Here is an 18,337-nt window from a genome sequence, read left to right as displayed (position 1 = left end):
AAAAATGAATAAAAACATTTCTTTACACCAGGTGGCGCTAACATAGAGAAAAACATTCAGTTGTGTAGTGTCGTTCAGGTTTGTTTTTCTACTTTTAAAATTTTAAATTTCGTCACACTTTAAAGCTGTCAACACTAAATTTTGCCGTATTGTTACGTCATATTGTATTGTCACTTTAAATATTATTTTAAATGGCCGGAGAGATTTAAAATTCGTTAAAGATTTTCTACTGCAGCCTGTCTGCATTCTTGCGTTTTAGATATGTACTGTGTTTACGCTAGGATTTACGTTTAAAACAATGCAAATTAATACAAAATACATTTCATTTTGTAATATTTTTCCATTTTTATGGTAAAAATAAAGCAGATTTTAATTTATAAAAATTTTTTTTCTGAATTTTTCCAAAAGAAATGTTATTTTTGCTCTTATTTATGTTATATTCTTTAAACCAACTTTAAAGAATATAACATAAATATTTCAATGTAGAAGCATGTTTTTAAATTCAGGATTGATTGACACGAAGCACCTTTACGTCAGGAATTAAATGGCTTGACCGGGACTGTGGGCATGTTTCCCGGTAAAGCTGCTTTAATACAGCTGGATAAGCAAACCAATGACATAGTCTGTTTCAAATGAAATGGGCTTTCATTGGTTTGCCTGATAACAGCTGGCAAGCTAGAAACTGCCCAATGACAGCTGTCGGTTTGCTTCTAGCTTGTTGGTTGTAAAGCTGCCTTACCGTATAATGTGCCTTATGTTTAATAATAGTTTTAAACTGCAAAGCAAGTATGGACAATTAGACCTTCTGTTTCAGATAAATTCGTAAGTAATATGGTCGTGTAATCGGCTACGTTTGCTCGGCAGCTTCATGTTGTATCATTATTAATATTGGTGATGTGGTGTGGAGTTTATAACCAGGCCAGATTATCCGTGAGATTCCAAGATTTTGCGTCGAAGAGAAAATCTAATTCCGGGAGCCTCCAAAGCAGATTTTTCTCTCCGAAGGACTATTTGGAGTTAAATTTATCGATAAATTCGCAGCGAGCTTGGTAAATATTGAAGGTTTAAGGATGTTACTATTGTCCGAGCGACATTATAGAAAGTTGGTGTATTGTTTAAGTTAAAAATACTATTATTATTATCTGCATGATCTGTAACGCGTGGAATGTTGATCTCAGGTACTTGATGTTTTATGGTTCAATCTGTAATTGCTTGCTACATTTATTAAAAATCTTGATTTTCTGGCTGTCTATTCTCAAATTAATGTAACAGTAGATCGTATTATTTATTATTTTTAAATTATGACAGTTGTCAAGATACTGACTATTGTAATTAAAAGTATTTCTATTCAATGCCACAGAAAATTTAGCAGTTCATATGTAACTAAATCTGTATGGTGGCATTTCAGATGTGTAGAACGAGCAATTATTTATTGTGACGTCATCACAATTCCAGGGTGCAATTTTTATCATATTTTTAATTTATTTAATTTAAAATATATGCTCTCCACCTCAAATTAGTACTGTAGTGTCTTGCCCCTGTATATCGTACTTTTCCTTTAACAATAGAGCCATACTGGTCATGTATTAACTGCTTTCGAGGGAAAAGTTTTGAATTGAAGTAGCATGTCTTCTGGTTTGCATCGGAAGTTCTTATATGGTTAATTGAGACCTCCTGCCCTTAAGATTTCCGTATCTGGTCTCAGATTTCATCTATCTACCGCCATTCTTGAGATTAAGGAAAGATGGACAGACAACAGTGAGAATCTATGTCTACAATTTTTTCAATTGCAGCCGAATTAATAACAAAACTTGCCATTACATACTTTTTGATAGTGCAATCAACAAACATTTTATTTGTATGAGGCAATCATTTACTGTGTACGATGTAGGGGGATATATTTGGTGTGGTCTCCGTACTGAAGGCACAAAACCTGAGGTGTCGAACCTGTGATCCTCTGTGGTGCTTCTTATATGCAGTGAGTTAGTAGCTTTCAAGATTACCAAATTTGTAACGTGTTCTTGATAAACCATACTTTTTTAAGTGTTCTCACAACCAAAAACCAAAAAATTACGATTCAGAGAACAAGTGGTATCGCTCTGTTTTCAGTGAAATGTTGCAGAAACTGCCGTACATAGCACCCAACTTGTATAGGCACTCCATCTTGCATGGAAGTGATTGGCTTGAGGCATTGCCACTGTTGAGTTGGGATATGACAAAAGTGTTGAGCATCTCTTGGTATCTCTAGCCATTACGAAGTATGTCATGATCTATTTGGACTAGCTTCTTCAAAGGATCCAATAAATGTGGATTGTGGACTTCAAGTGGTTGCAATGAAATATGCTGGAAAACACAAGGGCTTTCTTTCCATAGTTAATTATGATACTCATAGTTATGGGTGTTCACTGTTCCACCAAGATGAATTATGTTTTATCACTACGCCACAGGATATTTCTGACTACAATACATCCACTTATATTTTGGCAAGTGAGGTCAGTCAGGTTTCTCTGTTGTGGTTGATCTTATATGGATAATATTGCACCAATTTTCTCAGTACCGTCATAGGATATGTCCAACTGCCATAACACTGTTAGAGCCTGAAAAATTATTCATTGATCATTCAACAATAGCCATAAAATTTGATTCGTGAAGTGATAGATTTGTTCCCTCAAACTCCCAGACACTCAATTTCTTCAAATTGAGCAACTATTATCCTAATCTTGCAGCATCAGTGCTCCTCAGTGTAAATTCTCTTTCATTTTCATAAAAGAGCTTTAAAAGAAATGCGTGTTTCAGCAAAGTCGCCGGCCGTCATAGCTAATGACAGTCAACAGCCGGCCACTTTTATAGCCATAACTCTTCTACAACACATATTTATACAGAAGAAACTGATTTATTCCTCGCAGTGCCACAGTGGTAATTTGGTGCTAATTTGAAAGTCCCAAGAAGTCACCATACCAGATTTGCATTTGGACCCCTAAATACCTTTCTCGACGGCATTGAATAGGGATACTTATATTAAAATCATTTTATTTAGAAAATGGGCTATCAGCAATCACACATTACTAGGAGAGTCAAATTTATTCAGATACGTATCGAATATTTAGATGTCAAAATGAACATGCAAGACAATAGTTAACAAGTTTCTTATACGAGAACACAATTATACATTTGTTTAGAAAATGATCTATTATTTGCAGTACGAATATGATTCAAAACTACAAACATATTTCTTTGTAACTTATTGTGGCACGCGCTTGTGATCTTAAGGCTAGCTTACACTGTATAAATACTTCAAACGTGATTCAGATGTTTACATAATGTCCTGCAAGTTGTTCCAAGCACACACGAGAGCAGCAAGAACGTGATCGACACGCGATTCTAATCTCGTCACCGACTGGTCTGACAATATATTTTAGACGAAAGAACACAACGTTCATTCTAGTAATTGTATGACTAAATAAATAGAATATAGATTTTTAAAAAATTATGTAGTGCCGCAGAATTTTTCTATAATTTATTTATTTTCTTATTTCAGAATCAAAATTTATGTGATTTTTGTTTTTTCCTGTTAATTCTATTAAAAATGTCCACCGAAGAAGATACAGAACTTAGAGATTTAGTTATTCAGACTCTTCAAAATAAAGGAGTGATAGGAAAAATCAAAGTAAATTTTAAAAATAATTACCATTTCTGTCAACTGGGATTAATTTTTATACATTTTTTTTTTTTTCTTTGTGTGATTTTAAGGCCGAACTTCGCGCGAGCGTATTTTTAGCTCTAGAAGAACACGAAGGAGTCGGAGGAGGTCTGTCCGTGAAAAACAAAGAATTACAAGACTTTTTGAGTACAGATAAAGGATGGACCATCGCTTCTCTCGTTCGTGAATTCTTACAATTCTTTCATTTGGACTTCACTTTAGCGGTTTTCGATCCCGAAATATCTTCCGTAAGTACCTTAAAATGTTAATTTTTCATTACTGCAAACAGAAATCTTTGAGAGAATCTTTATATATTTTAGAGGAAAGAACTACTTCCTCGCCAGCAATTACACGAACAGCTTAACCTAGACAAAAATCATATCGGTGCCATCCCGCTTTTAGCCGAATTAATACAGGCAGAATTGAGTCCGCCCAAAGAAAGCCTAGAGTCCATTTCCAAAGTAAAACAGTCTCCACCAGAAAAAGAAACTATCGTTGAAGAGAAGAAAGAAGATGAAGCACCGGAAAGCTTACCCGAAGAAAGCATAAATGAAATGCCACCGAAAATAACCGACGACGATAACGAAGATTATTCTTTAAAAAGTGATGACCCTTTTTATGATGATATTCTACCAAAAGAGAGAAAATCAAATTTGTTCGAGTAAGTTTATAAAATTTAATGTTTACAATACATTCAATTCATCTGATTATTTGTCAACTTAACTTAGAATGCATAGTTTATCATCACATTGTAATTTACCGCAAGTTAATTTGACATCAAATTATCAGATTTTGTATAAACAAATGATATAACTTACACAAGCTGTATTATTATTTCATAGTTTAAGCAAAGAGTTAGATTTGCCAGCGTCCAAGCCAGATCTTAAATTGCAAAGTGAAACAAGTAAAGTCGACGTCAAAGATTCTAAACCGTTCGGCGAAACGAATCCGAAAAGGACGTTCAGTACGCTATCATCTCTTCAAGATCTACCTTCGCTTTCAAAAAAATCAGGTAAATATGGCCAACAAATGTCATAAGATTAAAATTAACAAGCTTTAAATTTTGATAACCGTCTTCAGAATTACACACGGAAGAAGAATACGAAGACGACTTCCAATCTTCTTTGAGGTAAGTAATTAATAAAAAAGTTTTTTGTATAATATAGAAGTACGAGATGCGATGACATTTTAAAATTACAGCGGTCACAGCGGGAAGTCCGGCCACCATCCCGAAGGGGAGATCAAAATCGACAGTTCTGAACATAGTTTAGAAGAGATTGAAGAGGATCTGTCGGCAGATGACATTTTGAATAGCAGCATCTCTTTTGTAAGCAAACTTTTGGTTTTTTTTTTAAATTATTTAAAATATTTCTTATGTCATAACTTATCGAATTTACAGGGGGAAGATGCGACGACAGATCAAACAATTTCTCAAGCGAGTGCAGCGGGAGGTTACGATTATATTGAGAGTATCACATGACATATCTCAATCTGTGTGTATATATTATATATATGTGAATTTTTGTTTCATCTCACACACACACACACACACACACACATGGTGGCTTTTTCTAACACTGCTTTCTAAATCACTGAATATAAACCTGTACAAAAAAAATACTAAGAAATGATTATATCTTGTAAAACTTTTGCCAAAATTTTTAAAAAATCTGATATTTACAAAAATTAAAAATGTTTATTCAATCAATTTACAAGTGTTCCTTCTTCAGTTTGTCTCGAATTTATACTTATTATGTATTTATTCCTAGTATCTGGCTCTTTGTTTTTGGTGCACAAACATCTTGAAACAACCTTCCGAAACATCTGTCTTATGATTCCTATCTTCCAGACATAGACAACTGGGTTTAATGTTGAACCGAGATACAAGATACACGTTGTGTAAATGTATCCATTCATAGATTCTTTGTTAGCAATAATCTTAAAGAGAAAGTAAGGTGTTTTAGTAAAAACAAAGATAATGTAGAGTAAAAACACCGTCCATAATGTCCTAGTCTTGAATTTAAAATTATATCTCATTCTTAAGCTTGTGTTGACTGTCGTTGTGTCTTGGCAATTAATACGGCGGACTGTCCGACGCAGAGTACAAATAATAATAAAATAACAACTACTCATAGTTATAAGAGGGACGAAGTAACCACATGCAGTATATATCGATATTATGCTCCGTTGTAAACCATTCAAATTCGATCCTAGATTGCAGTGCATTTGACGAGAGCGGAAGACATAATTTACAATATGGCCGGTTGACACGCAGCATGCGATTGCTGTTATAGTAGAAATCACCAGAACCACGACGGTATTTTGAAAGTTAATCTCGTTTTTTCTCCCGACAATAATCCGATAACGATCTACGCTGATAATACACAAAATAAAGATGCCTTCGATCAGCATCACAGAATAGATAGAGGCATGAACGATGCAGAACGATCTTCCAAATATCCATCTGTTTAACATAACCGTAATTAAATCGAATGGCACGCACAGTAGGCATATTACTGCATCGCTAAAAGCTAAAGCCACAAGCAATATATTGATCGCTATCCTCATCGTACGGTTCTTGAGAACGGCATACATCACCAGAGCATTTCCGAAGCTTCCGACGACAATTAAAACAAATAAAAGTAATATAATAAAACATCTCTCTCCAACAGAAAAATCTGCTTGATAGGTGGTAGAATTCATCTCTGTTTCAGCTATTTCTGATAAGTCGTATCCAACACGAAACATAATATTGACTTTACGATAAGATACAGCAAACTGCAACAGGAAAAATTATCAACAACGTATAAATTTTTGAATGTTAGACTAAGATTTAATTGCACTCGAATGCCGAAAAGTGACGCATGTTTATTTGAATCACACGACTGATAAGACAAGTGAATGGCGTTACAAGTGTCTTATCATTATCAGTAATTGCCTCAATATACATAGCAACACTCAAGAGTCTTTTCTATACAGACTGATAATTTCTTCAGACTTTCATTTTAACTTTAAATTTAGTCTCATAATTGTAAAAATTATCTATTTCCGGGAATGGCTATAACATTATTTTGCATTAAAATTTAAAAAATATTATCAATTATGATAAAAATAAATCATAAAAATGCTTTTAATTTTAAATATCCTGATACACCTTCGTTCTTAAATTTATGTACGAGTATAAATATAAGAAAAGACTTTAAAATCTCAAACAGCCGTTCCTCTTTCCAAATTCTGCTTGATGTCGGTGGTATATTTTCCATAGAATCGTTCCAGTTTCTTATTGAAATTCATGTTGCGCTCGTTAATGTAATCGATGTCCGCGTCGTCGTTGAATCTGCGCCGGCGACTATACTTCGAACGTTTATCTATCCTATTAGGGTTTTCAGAAAATCGTCATTTATATCCTAATGTTTACTATTAATACTATTTACTTCTTTACTTACTGTCTCTCGATATCCTGTACCATATTGTCGATGGCCTCTTTGGAATCCTTGTGCAGACCGTGAATAATGGTATCTTTAGTTGGATAAAAGGCCTCTTCACCTCTATTAAAAAATAAACAAGTGAAGGTTAGAATGTATAAAATTGTGTAATGGGACAAAATGCTTTATTGCAAAGAACCTTACAGTTGCTGCTTAGTTTTTTCATATTGCTCCATGTCCGGTTTGAACTGTTTAATAAGTCTATGATACTGCCGAACAGTGCTTGATTCGTAATCTAGAAGAAATAATTAATTAAATATGACAGATTCCGCCACAGTATTTTTTAAAAAGTGATAATTTACCAGAAAATCCTCTATCCGGATTCTTCTTCCTCTTTTTTCTTTCCCAAATTTCTGCTTCTTCTGCTCCGACCTCCAACAGTTTTACACGGTCGTAGTCTTCACCAGTAGCGGCAGCATTCTACGAAAAATTTACATAAATATTACTTAATTTTACTGATAAATTTAAATTCTAGTGTATAAACCACGTCGCTCAAAGACTCGGACAGCAAAATATATGTTTTGAAAGAGTTCTTAACCCCTACATATTTGAGTAATAATTAGAAGAGTTTCACTTGTAAGATTCATTTGGAAAACATACAAGTCTTATATGGAAGACAAGAAGAGAATTTACTAGTGCCGAGTGTTCAAGTAATTAATGCCTGGCCACACTGCTCACGGCAACAGTGTTTTAGGCAACAAACCAGCATCTTGAGACAACCAGCTGCTATAATTCTTTGGTCTACCACCATAATAATTGACTTGACAGACAGCAACCACATTAAAAAAGGTTTCAAGTTGATTATTTTCAATGTGGAAATGGGAAAAAATATCTATTTTACCTTTGTTGTGGTAAAAAATAAAGAACTTTCTTGAGGCTCAAGTACTGATTTATTTCTTTGTTTTATATATATTATTGTTTACACATTGCATTTACTATGTATGAACACATTAAGCATTGTTTTATTTGGAAGAAATTCATTTTACCTGACGTTTTTCCTCTTCTTGTAACTTCCAGTCTGCCCACTGTTGTTTAGTCTCCCAATTTTTCGGCAGCTTCTGTCTACGGTCTTCCTCCACTACTTCTTGGTGATTTAATTTCCGAGCTTCGTTCTTCAAAAATCAAGTTAAAAATTAATTACTTACACGAATATAAACATCAACCAAAACCTGATGCATAGCGAATAGACACCCACAACTGCTGTAAATAATTGGGCTATAATTTGGAAATATCAATTAAGAATTACAAATGAACAGCACTGTAATAACCGACGACGGTTATTTCTTAAAGGTTCGAGTCCCACTTACCGTGCGGATGCATTGCCAGTTACGCTACCAAGACCTCCAGTGTTATCTCCTCTTCCAGTATATATAACTTTAAGAAATAACCATCATTGGTTATTACGGCGCTGTTCATTTGTAATTCTTAATTAATATTTTCAAATTATAGCCCGATTATTTACGGCAGTCGTGGGTGTCTATTACTTGCCATACATGTAAAACACGTATAGTTTTCATGAAATTTGAATGTATCATTGTTTCGTTCCTACAAATAATGTATTTACTGGGATCTTAAATACTGTATATACAATATCATATAATATGTAAGAAGGCTAACAATATATAACTTAACAGTAAGCAGATAACTTACGTCCTTAGCATGTGCAGTTCTCTGCTTTTTCTGAATGTGGTTAAGAATTCCATTAAAACCCCAGTAATTTTCATCTTTCTAGCCTATACTGAGGTACCAAAACCATTCTGATGGGTGCATGACATGGATTCTAACATTAGAATCTATGTTATGCTTATATTTTTCACCCAAAGACAGTTGGAAAGTTTACTACTACTAGGTTTCAGTGAAAGTTTTAATCATGTTCCTCAGCATACTTCTGATCATTAACTCTAAACAGATCATTTTGCATACTAAACATTATAATCTTGATATAAGTTTTTGCATTGATCAATGTGTTTTCGAGTGTTTAAAGCCAGGTCCCGTTTGCGGAAAAGTTCTGATGGAAATTCCATTTCTGAAAATACTGGTCTTCCAATTTGTAGAAAATGAAAATCCAAACGTTGTTTACTATTTGTACTCACAAAATGATACCATTCTAAGATGGACAGTAGTATAAATGACAAGAATATGTATGTTTGTACTTATTTAACATTATAGTGCACATTTCTTTTTGTTTTGTGCATCATTTTGAAGGTTTAAGAAAGAGTCGTCTAACCCAAAATTTTCTTTCTTCAAACAAATTCTTAGGAAATAATGAAACTTTAATTAATGAATCACATTTACAACACAATTTTACTTCATGATTGTTTAATATACTTACTCAATCAAACATGTTTTGAATAACAATGTCACTTTTAAAATTTAATTTTGAGAGTGGCTGTTCCTAGAGGAAGAGAAAATACAGTGGATCCCCGATATGACGCGCATGTCGGGTGGGAAACTACACCAGCATTATACCAAGCGGCGCGGTGTAACGCAGTTCACCTCTTTAGCAATAATGTCAAGCTTTTTTTTTTACTTATCATGCATACAATAATTAAACACTATTCAAAATACATTCAGGAACTCAATACGCAGTAACAATAAAATGCGCTACTCATTAATGCCGCACGGACCTATATAAACGTGTTTGAGCTTATCGCCCGCGCTATAACCGAGTGCGCGGTATAATGAGCAGCGCTATAACGAAGGTCCACTGTACTTAGAAATAGAACAAGAATTAGACATAAGTCTATTAAAACGAAAGCAATTTTTGTACTTTATAAAGTGGGCCATGGAGTTAGAAGCAGAATTTCATAATCAGTTCCGACTTGTACTTAAATATAGATTATAAGCCTAAAAAGTAGCCTGATAACTCATGCGACAGTGAAGAATGGCTTATGGTATTTACCATTATTAATACATATTGAGCTTTTGCGAAGGAGTTGGAAATTTAGGAAACAAAGAGGCCAAAATCATGTACTGACTCCACAGCCCCATGACGTGTCTCAGTTACGACTTCAGGATAAAGAAAATAAATCAAATAATGTATGGTATGTATACATTCCAGTGTTAATGTACAATGTGAGGGTTGCATGTATACGAGTTTAATATACATACAGAAAGAGAAAAAATTCAATTTTCACATAGACGAGCCGATTTTTTCATCAAAATACTCATTGCAATAGTGGTAGCTTGTTGTTATATCAAAGTATCGATTATAGATATGATTTTGGATCTATGTATAATATGGAAGTTTGGCATACTGTATGTTATCAACATTCTGTACATTATATATATACAGATATATACCACTTCACGACAGAGTGCACATACAACAAAGTCCTATGGAATGAAATTTGTAGTCACCACTACCTCTTCTACGTTTACATATGTTTAGATACATAAATGCTATGTATTGTCTATGTGAATACAAGAAAATACAATGTGGTTTGTCTAAACATACTAAGATGTTTCCTGTATGGCACATAGCTGTATATAAAATGAATCAGTATGGTAAATAAAAACAACCATTTGATAAAAACAATACTTTTTTTTTTTATTAAAAATATGTTATTTTCTTACATATATTTTACTTTCTCTTTCTAAAAGCTGTATTTCAATGTCGTGCATGATTTCGAACTGTTCGACTTCATCAAATTTCCTCAACCTGCATTCCAAGTAAGTGCAGAAATGACTGACTCTGTCTAATTTCTTGTTATTATCTCTGATATAACTGCTAAATTCATTGGATGTTTCTTTACATAAAGAAAATGTCTCTTTGATTAAGATCTTATCTTCGTCATCACATTTTTGCTTTTTTCCCGGCTTCTGTTTTCTGATGCTGCTCCCAGAATCTGGAACAGTATTACTGGAATATAAATTAGATAAATTTGTAAGTATCCGTCACAAAGACGAAATCTGATATTAGTTTTAAATATATTTTTGTACAAAAACTAGTAAAAAAATTTTTCAGTAATTATGGTAGACTCCCCTATAACACGGATTCATATAACACAGCAGAAAAATTGCGATCGTGTTCGTATAACACAATAAAAGAATGAGACAGATCGCCGTGGCCGACTCGTGTCTCGACAGGATTGGTCGAATCTGGACCAATAGGGAACATTGCACAAACCGTCGAGTTTAAACAAGCAGCGGACCTACTAAAAAACATTTATTATTCAACGGCCATAAAAATTATATTTCTATTAATGATGTCTCCAAAGTTCGGCAAATTTTTTGCAGAAAGAATAACTTATCGGGAAACGAGTCCGCCGTTCAACGAGCCGCTCCGTGACGAAAACAAGCTCAAGCAATGGCGCCTTTTCGAATGGCGCACGCTTGGTAAATATTCCTACAATTTTTTGTTTATAGCATAGTTTATATGGATTCTTCCCAAAAAAATTATATATGATTTGGAAATGTTCGAATCAAATTAGTCTAGAATCGATTAATTTTATGGAAGAAAACCTTTCAAACAGCCGTACCCCCTGAACTGCATAAGGGCCGGACGGACCTGTGAACGGCTCATGTATTTGTAAAATCTAAGTGACTTGTACAACACGGAACGTATCTACCGTGTTATAGGGGGTCTACTGTATAAAATAAATTGTATGAAATCATTTATTTTTGAAGTGAAATTTCTTTGACAGCACAAATGGTTTTTTAGTGTGGAAACGTCTGTGAAAGAGTAAAACTTCAGAGATGGAAGTTATGTCATGCACAATTGGTGTGTGTCAAGAACTTGTCTCATATGGTAAATTAAAATAGCAAAAATTACAAGTCCAATTTTATTTTAAAACAACAAAACAATTACTCTGTTTCTGCAATGTGTGAACATATTTTAAAACGTTGTTTAGTACAAAGAACGAAGAACGAGCATGAATGACATTTGTACTGATGTAACAATGGTAAAGAATTCCAATAAACAAATTTTAACCATTAACTATGACTGGAGCTGCATTTGTGGAAACGAACTAAAGAAAAGTAATTCAAAAGAAAACAAATTTTCTGTTTCAAAAGAGCAGAAACAGTCCACAAAACTGAGTTAAGAAATGCTTGATTCTTCTGTTGTCACATACACAGAAATAGAAAGCAAAAATGTCAGAAACATCAAAATGAATCAAACTGTCCGTTTGCTTACAATGAAACGTAATCGCCTCGGCTACCCAGCCTGCCGTATATCTAAGGCATCGGCCCGCAGCTCTAGAGATGCAGCATCTGGGTGCATCCCTAGAGCTGCGGGTCGTGAATCCGTCAAATCCAGAGAACCCGAGAATTTTTCTCAGTCTGTCCCAGATTTGTTGGACCCGACAGAGTGCCACACAACAGGCCTGGAAGAAAGCCCTCTAAGTGCCCACAGACAACATACATAGCACCATATTATAAAACTTTTAAATATCCATTGATATTTAACTTTTTCAAAAATATAAAAGAGAAAAGATATTGAGTAGGGAATATTACACAACATAAAATTGACTGACTGGTCAATCATCACGTTCGAATATCATTCCAATGGCATCAAGATGAGACATTATTTGAATTTCTCTCTCGTATAACAGGAAGACTACATTTTAGGAAAACGAAATTAATGCATTAACAGAATTTTTTCATTTTCTGTTGCAATTTTTCTACAAATAGATACTAAATTTAAGACAAACATAGAGAGAACTTGAGAGAATTAAGCTAAAATTTAAAAATATAAACAACTCAAAAAGACACCTGTAAGTCAATATTTTTCTTTGTTATATATAACAGGGCAAAGTATGGTGATTGGTCGAAAACGAACCCCAAGATTTTTACATTTTTGAACTCAGGACCTCAAAATGTTGAGAAATGCAAAAATCTTTGAGATTTTTTTTTCTGTTATGAATGTTAGTGTATGGGTGGAGGAAGGCATGATTTTGTTCACCCTCTTCAAAGCTTAACACGTTAACTACCATCCAACGCGCCGGCCGTCATACTAATTAGGGCTGCACAGAGCCATCCGACAGCCTGTCGTCGTATAACCAATGTAGTTTTACTCAAGGTGAAATTGTCCTGGCTTCGTAAGACGCTCTTTTACAACCTAGTGGTGGCCTCTTGCGGACATCTATGAAGTTGGTTTCAACCGTCGGCCGTCGTAGGGCCTCGTGAAGTGATTCGACGGCCATACGATGACCGATCGTTGTCCATATATTTTTTTAATCTTTACTCTACCGACTGTTATATAAGGACCCTTCTATTTATATTACAATAAAATATTAAATATCAAATTTTCTCATTGTGGCCTGTAAAGACGCAAAGTATCATATTACTGGCGGCAGTTAATGTGCTAATAACTCTTGTGTCTTTTGTTGAAAATTTTTGAAATTTTGCAGGGAGGTTTGTTTATTAGGGGACTGATGCTATTAAATTTTGGCGGTTAAAGGTCGAGGGGGTGGGGAGATAATGGGGTCATATGTATCTCCAGTATGGTCGGACTTAATGACGATTTTACTCGTTATCGGCATTTTTTTTTTTATAAAACTCATCCCTACCTTCAAAATTAAGATTTTAGCTGTTTTATAATAATTAAAAATATAAAAAGTTTTTAATAAAACATAACAGATGATACCACATCCAGTTTTAAACGTTCTCAGGAAAGTTAAGCAACTCATTGCAGATTTTTTAATAAGGAAATGCAAAGAAGTTTCACTTAAACTGCATGAAAACACCCTTGAGAGACGAGTGTACTTGGCGTGCGCACACTTTTTTTAAATAGTCTTTTAAACATGAAACATTTCAACATTACTCAGAAGATCTCTTGTTGAAATATATATATAATGGAGTATGAAGTAAATTAAATATATAATAATGATTCATTAGACAGGAATTTTAATAAACTGTTTACCTTATATCTCCTTCGATAGCTACTTCCGAGTATAAGCAACTATTGGGAGTTTCCTTTATATCTGGAAGTATTTCTTCTACCGGTTCATCTGAAATATCTGTGTATTTAGAAATATTTCTGCGAAAAAATAAAATTCCTTTAAGTGATTAAGTATTAATACAAAAACATGATTGATTTTTGTGAAACCGTGTTGTATTATTCTTCGAAGTATCAAACACAAATTCGTGTTAATAACAACCACTTGGCTTTTTTCCACCTTTATTTAGTTGAACTAAATAAAGGTGGAAAAAAGCCAAGTGGTTGTTATTAACACGAATTTGTGTTTGATACTTCAATACAAAAACATGTTTAACTACGTGTGTAACTATGGTGACCAGATTTTTGGATCTCCAAAGAAGCACACTCGTCAAACGTGCCACCGTGAGTGCCGAAATAATGAAAAATCTGGCACTCATAATGATGCTAGACATTCTGAATGTCACCATCTTACTTATTTCAACAGCAATCGAGCTGGATCAATTGGACACTGGTTCTACATTCATTCAATATGATTGCATCGAAACTCTAATTTCAATGAAGCAATCAATCAGACTGATTCAGCTGAACAGTCTAAACACCAGCCTTAATATAAACCTAATGCAAACTATCCCAAAAATTGCGGCTATCGCACCTCGCAGCATCGAACGGCCAAACTTTCGTTACAATGCCTCCAGTTTCTGGACCATAACTGCAGAGTGGAGCATCGAGGCACCGAAACAAAACATCCGGTCACCATAGCTTATCAAAACTTGCAAAACAAAAAAGAAATATATAATTACTTGTCATCCGGAAGAGGATTTTTCCCTAAAATACTATCCATCATGAGAAACAGTTCCCAACCGGACGTGTATTTATCGGTAGATCCGGCGCTGCCCGATATACTTTCGTTTACCTTACGGCTCTCTCTCCTGTAGCGGTCTCGTTGCACCCGCCACTTCTTCACAGCTTCGTCCTCTGTTTAAACGAACACCCACGTTTATGACAATGCCGAGACGAGAACACTAAACATACTTCGACACCGACTCACCGGTCATTCCGAATTTCGCTCCCACCGCGGTCCATATCGTTCTCTTCATCGTGGTGTCTTTATAGTCTCTGTGCGACTTATCATACAAGTGCGGATATTTCCTTACTTCTTCTATGAAGGATTCTATAAAATCGCGTTTCCTTCTTCTTCTTCCTTCCATCTTCCTTCAAACTTCGCGCTATTGCTACAACGATTCAGTAAACAAAGAACGTGCGTCATGATGACGTATACATCAAATCATTTACTATTGGTTTAAAATATTCCGTCTCTGGATTACGTAACGGAAATGTTTTCCGTTTCCGTTTTACTTTTCCGCAAATGAGACCGGGCTTAACGTGTAATATTAGTTTGCTGGATGCGTAATTAACCTTAAAAATCTGTAATTAGTTTTAAAATTACGTGTAACAAGCTGACGAAGTGGCTGTTGTTCAATGTCATTTGATGTTGTAAGAAATCACAATTTTATAATCAACTACGCGTTAATTTTGTATATAAATTTAAAATTATATAAAAAATAACGTATACGTAACGTTAAATATTTAATAATTACCCTTCTCATGTGAAGTTCTTTAAATTTCTTCAGAGCTTCCTGTCGTTTGTTCTTCGCTTCGACGTCCGCCATTTTCTCTTAACGTTCGTAAAGTGTTGCCAGTTCAAAATAATACAAGAATTTAATGTGTTTAATACGAAACGGGCATAATTTAATAATAGTAATAACAACAACATAAGAAATAAAATTAGTTTAATAATTATATTACTAAATAACGAAAAATAAATATTTTGAAACCTTAATACGATTTCGTATAAAGTGATTAGTGATACGGTGGCGCCACCTTGAATTTCAGTATGTTAGAGTGACAGCGGTATACAGTGCCGTCTCTAGAACGTAAGGGGCCCTGGGCCAGAAGAATGTTGGGGGCCCCCATGAAGAAACAGAATCAATACTAGATTACAGACCTAGGGGTCGCTGGTGTAGCTAGCACGGGCGAGACCGGTTACGGATATCGTGCTATCACCCTTTTAACATATCCCAGAAACTCTGTTGACCTTTTTTCTAAGCCAGTGAGATTTTTCACCCTGCACTCAACACTTCACACTACGTGTTGGAGGATTGTTTTCTTTGTGACATTATTACTTTCGGATTCAGGGACCCCGTAGGCACTCCCCTAAAGACTGCACTGGCGGTATAGTTTATTAATGAATTTGGGGATACTATAGATTACTATCTATGGAATTTCGGGACTTTGAGTATATATCTGAACTGAGGGGACCGAGACGAGTTCAACGATACCCTACTTTTGGACCGAAGACGAAAAATAAAAAAGTTATCATACTTTTTTCGGCGATCGCGCGATGATAGGGAGTCGCGTCGCTTGCCGTTAAAATTGCCTTTAGTAGACGTTTTCCCCCTTTTTTTACTTTGTTCAAGAACTACCGTGAATCGATTACTAGTTTAGCACATGGCGGCGTGTGATGGCGCCCATACGAGAGGTCAGTCGGGCCGCCATGTTCGCTGTCATAAGTAACATTAACCGAAATGGCGATCGCGCGATGATCGGAAGTCGCGTCGCTCTCTCCGCTCTCGTATCGCGTGTTTAACCCTCCGGGAGATGACCGTAGTCGACGTCCGACGTACCGCAAGATGGCAGTACTAGCAACTATGGTGCCGTCTTCATGAGAGCATTAAAAAAGTATGGTAAGTGAAAAAGTATGACAACTTTTTTATTTTTCGTCTCTGGTACAAAAATAGGGTACCGTTGAACTCGTCTCGGTCCCGAGTTCCAATATATAATCAAAGTCCTGAAATTCCATAGGGGGGTAATCTATCGTACACTCATGAATTTTTTTTTACTTAAATTTTTCCGTTCTTTCGGCACTAAGATCCTTGTTGGCAAGCCCATTATAGATTCGGCCGGGTAGTGAGGAACGGGGCCAGACATATCCGGACGGACCACCCCTGAAGAATTCAGATCCTACAATTATCACCATCTAAAGGCCGGATGGTGATGATCACGAGATCTGAATTTTTCGGTCCCAACATATCGGGCATACCCTCTTATATAAAATTATTACTTTTTGTGTATTTTCCAGAATAAAATCCAACCAGTGGCAGAGTGGATAAAACCACTGAACACTGGTAATTGGTCGTGGGTTCGCGCTTCGCAAATGGTTGACCACCTGTCGCGTTGCCATACAGGAATAAAACCAAAGTGAAGATTTCAAGAGGCGCCCCGTCCTTCACCACTACCGTCCCATTGTAAGCCGGCCGACCGCGTAATAAGTTTTCTCAAAAGCCCCTGTTAGTGGCCAAAGGGCAGAAAGCTATAAAAAAAAAAATTATTTGAACTTACAAGAGCCACGCTTACTTTACCGTCAATCCAGTTAGGATTTTCGACTTGAACTTTTAATTCAGATGAGAACTTCATATTTTAATCATAATTAAATAGTAATTTGCGTACTTTTATTGATTTAACTTAATACGGATGATATGAACATACTACAGAGCTATTTGCAACTTATTAAACTCCAAATTCTTTTGTGGGGCTTGTCAATTCTGATAGCAAAATGGCGTCATTTTCTGTTTGTTTATGCATGCGCAAATCTTTCATGAAAGCATTGTTTCCCTCCTGCGTACTGCAATATGGATTGTTGTGCATACACACAAGGGAAACAATACCAATGGTTTCATATGAAAAAAACAATGCCATTGTTTCGCTTACTTAGCTGCTTGTCACTTACAAGCATTCAGTTTTTGTTATTTTATGAACATGGCACCAGCGGTGCCCACTACTATAAAAATGGGCATCAAATGTACTGTACATACATTACAAACACACATCTCTTGATTAATCCTGACACTGCCGTGAAGTATGGAAGGTGAGTAACCTAAGAATTTTTCATGAGCAATCAATCCCAGACTAGCCCCATCCCTTGTTACTCATATTGCGGGCTTGATCAAACCTGTGATGAGTACAAACAAAATGCTCTTTTGATACCCACAAACACCGATTTTCACGAAAAACATTTGAGATACGCCCTTTGCTCGATATGGTTCGCACCAGGTCTATCCGTACAAACACTACCGAAATCAGTGAAGGTCCACGTTGCGACCTTCCTCGTTAGTGGCTTTACACAAGAGAGATGTTTGATGAACTTGTAATTGAATTTAAAATCGGTATATACTGCTCCTCCTTTCAAGATTTTGAACACAAACCGCAGAT

General features: G+C 35.4%; 3 protein-coding genes across 5 annotated transcripts; 1 reads left to right on the top strand and 2 right to left on the bottom strand.

Annotated features, from left to right (window-relative positions):
* The first annotated feature begins 37 nt into the window (after nt 1-37).
* On the top strand, nt 38-5,408 carry LOC136972958 (centrosomal protein 43-like). 2 transcript variants are annotated; one of them, XM_067267620.1, is made up of 8 exons: nt 38-78; nt 3,539-3,667; nt 3,751-3,948; nt 4,021-4,361; nt 4,543-4,712; nt 4,781-4,829; nt 4,901-5,027; nt 5,100-5,408. In XM_067267620.1, the coding sequence occupies exons 2-8, from the start codon at nt 3,587-3,589 to the stop codon at nt 5,178-5,180; spliced, it is 1,047 nt and encodes a 348-aa protein (XP_067123721.1). In that variant the 5' UTR covers nt 38-78; nt 3,539-3,586; the 3' UTR covers nt 5,181-5,408. The 2 variants fall into 2 exon arrangements, with proteins under 2 accessions (XP_067123721.1, XP_067123722.1); XM_067267621.1 differs by lacking the exon at nt 38-78 and adding an exon at nt 799-822.
* Nucleotides 5,377-6,701, bottom strand: LOC136972959 (high-affinity lysophosphatidic acid receptor-like). The gene has a single exon (XM_067267622.1). The coding sequence runs from the start codon at nt 6,446-6,448 to the stop codon at nt 5,405-5,407; it is 1,044 nt and encodes a 347-aa protein (XP_067123723.1). The 5' UTR covers nt 6,449-6,701; the 3' UTR covers nt 5,377-5,404.
* Nucleotides 6,702-6,812: 111 nt separating this feature from the next.
* Nucleotides 6,813-15,804, bottom strand: LOC136972960 (pre-mRNA-splicing factor SYF2). 2 transcript variants are annotated; one of them, XM_067267625.1, is made up of 6 exons: nt 15,667-15,804; nt 8,172-8,297; nt 7,488-7,605; nt 7,330-7,420; nt 7,147-7,248; nt 6,813-7,073 (listed from the first exon to the last, which is right to left on the bottom strand). In XM_067267625.1, the coding sequence occupies exons 1-6, from the start codon at nt 15,736-15,738 to the stop codon at nt 6,908-6,910; spliced, it is 675 nt and encodes a 224-aa protein (XP_067123726.1). In that variant the 5' UTR covers nt 15,739-15,804; the 3' UTR covers nt 6,813-6,907. The 2 variants fall into 2 exon arrangements, with proteins under 2 accessions (XP_067123726.1, XP_067123725.1); XM_067267624.1 differs by lacking the exons at nt 6,813-7,073; nt 7,147-7,248; nt 7,330-7,420; nt 7,488-7,605; nt 8,172-8,297 and adding exons at nt 10,710-11,047; nt 14,051-14,167; nt 14,869-15,043; nt 15,117-15,300 and having other exon boundaries at nt 15,667-15,753.
* Between the last annotated feature and the right edge of the window lie 2,533 nt (nt 15,805-18,337).

Source organism: Centruroides vittatus, unplaced genomic scaffold, assembly GCF_030686945.1.
Source record: "Centruroides vittatus isolate TY-2023 unplaced genomic scaffold, ASM3068694v2 contig_3068, whole genome shotgun sequence".
NCBI lineage: Eukaryota > Metazoa > Arthropoda > Arachnida > Scorpiones > Buthidae > Centruroides > Centruroides vittatus.
This window is presented reverse-complemented; position numbering and strand designations above follow the sequence as displayed.

Bases quoted from the DNA above. Each gene is read 5' to 3' on its own strand.
- LOC136972958 (XM_067267620.1), top strand. From the start codon at position 3,587: ATGTCCACCGAAGAAGATACAGAACTTAGAGATTTAGTTATTCAGACT. The intron at 4,713-4,780 runs GTAAATATGGCC...AACCGTCTTCAG, and splicing joins TTCGCTTTCAAAAAAATCAG to AATTACACACGGAAGAAGAA. The intron at 5,028-5,099 runs GTAAGCAAACTT...TCGAATTTACAG, and splicing joins TGAATAGCAGCATCTCTTTT to GGGGAAGATGCGACGACAGA.
- LOC136972959 (XM_067267622.1), bottom strand. From the start codon at position 6,448: ATGTTTCGTGTTGGATACGACTTATCAGAAATAGCTGAAACAGAGATG.
- LOC136972960 (XM_067267624.1), bottom strand. From the start codon at position 15,276: ATGGAAGGAAGAAGAAGAAGGAAACGCGATTTTATAGAATCCTTCATA. The intron at 14,168-14,868 runs GTAATTATATAT...ATTTTTTCGCAG, and splicing joins AATCCTCTTCCGGATGACAA to AAATATTTCTAAATACACAG. The intron at 11,048-14,050 runs GTAAACAGTTTA...TTTATATTCCAG, and splicing joins GCTATCGAAGGAGATATAAG to TAATACTGTTCCAGATTCTG.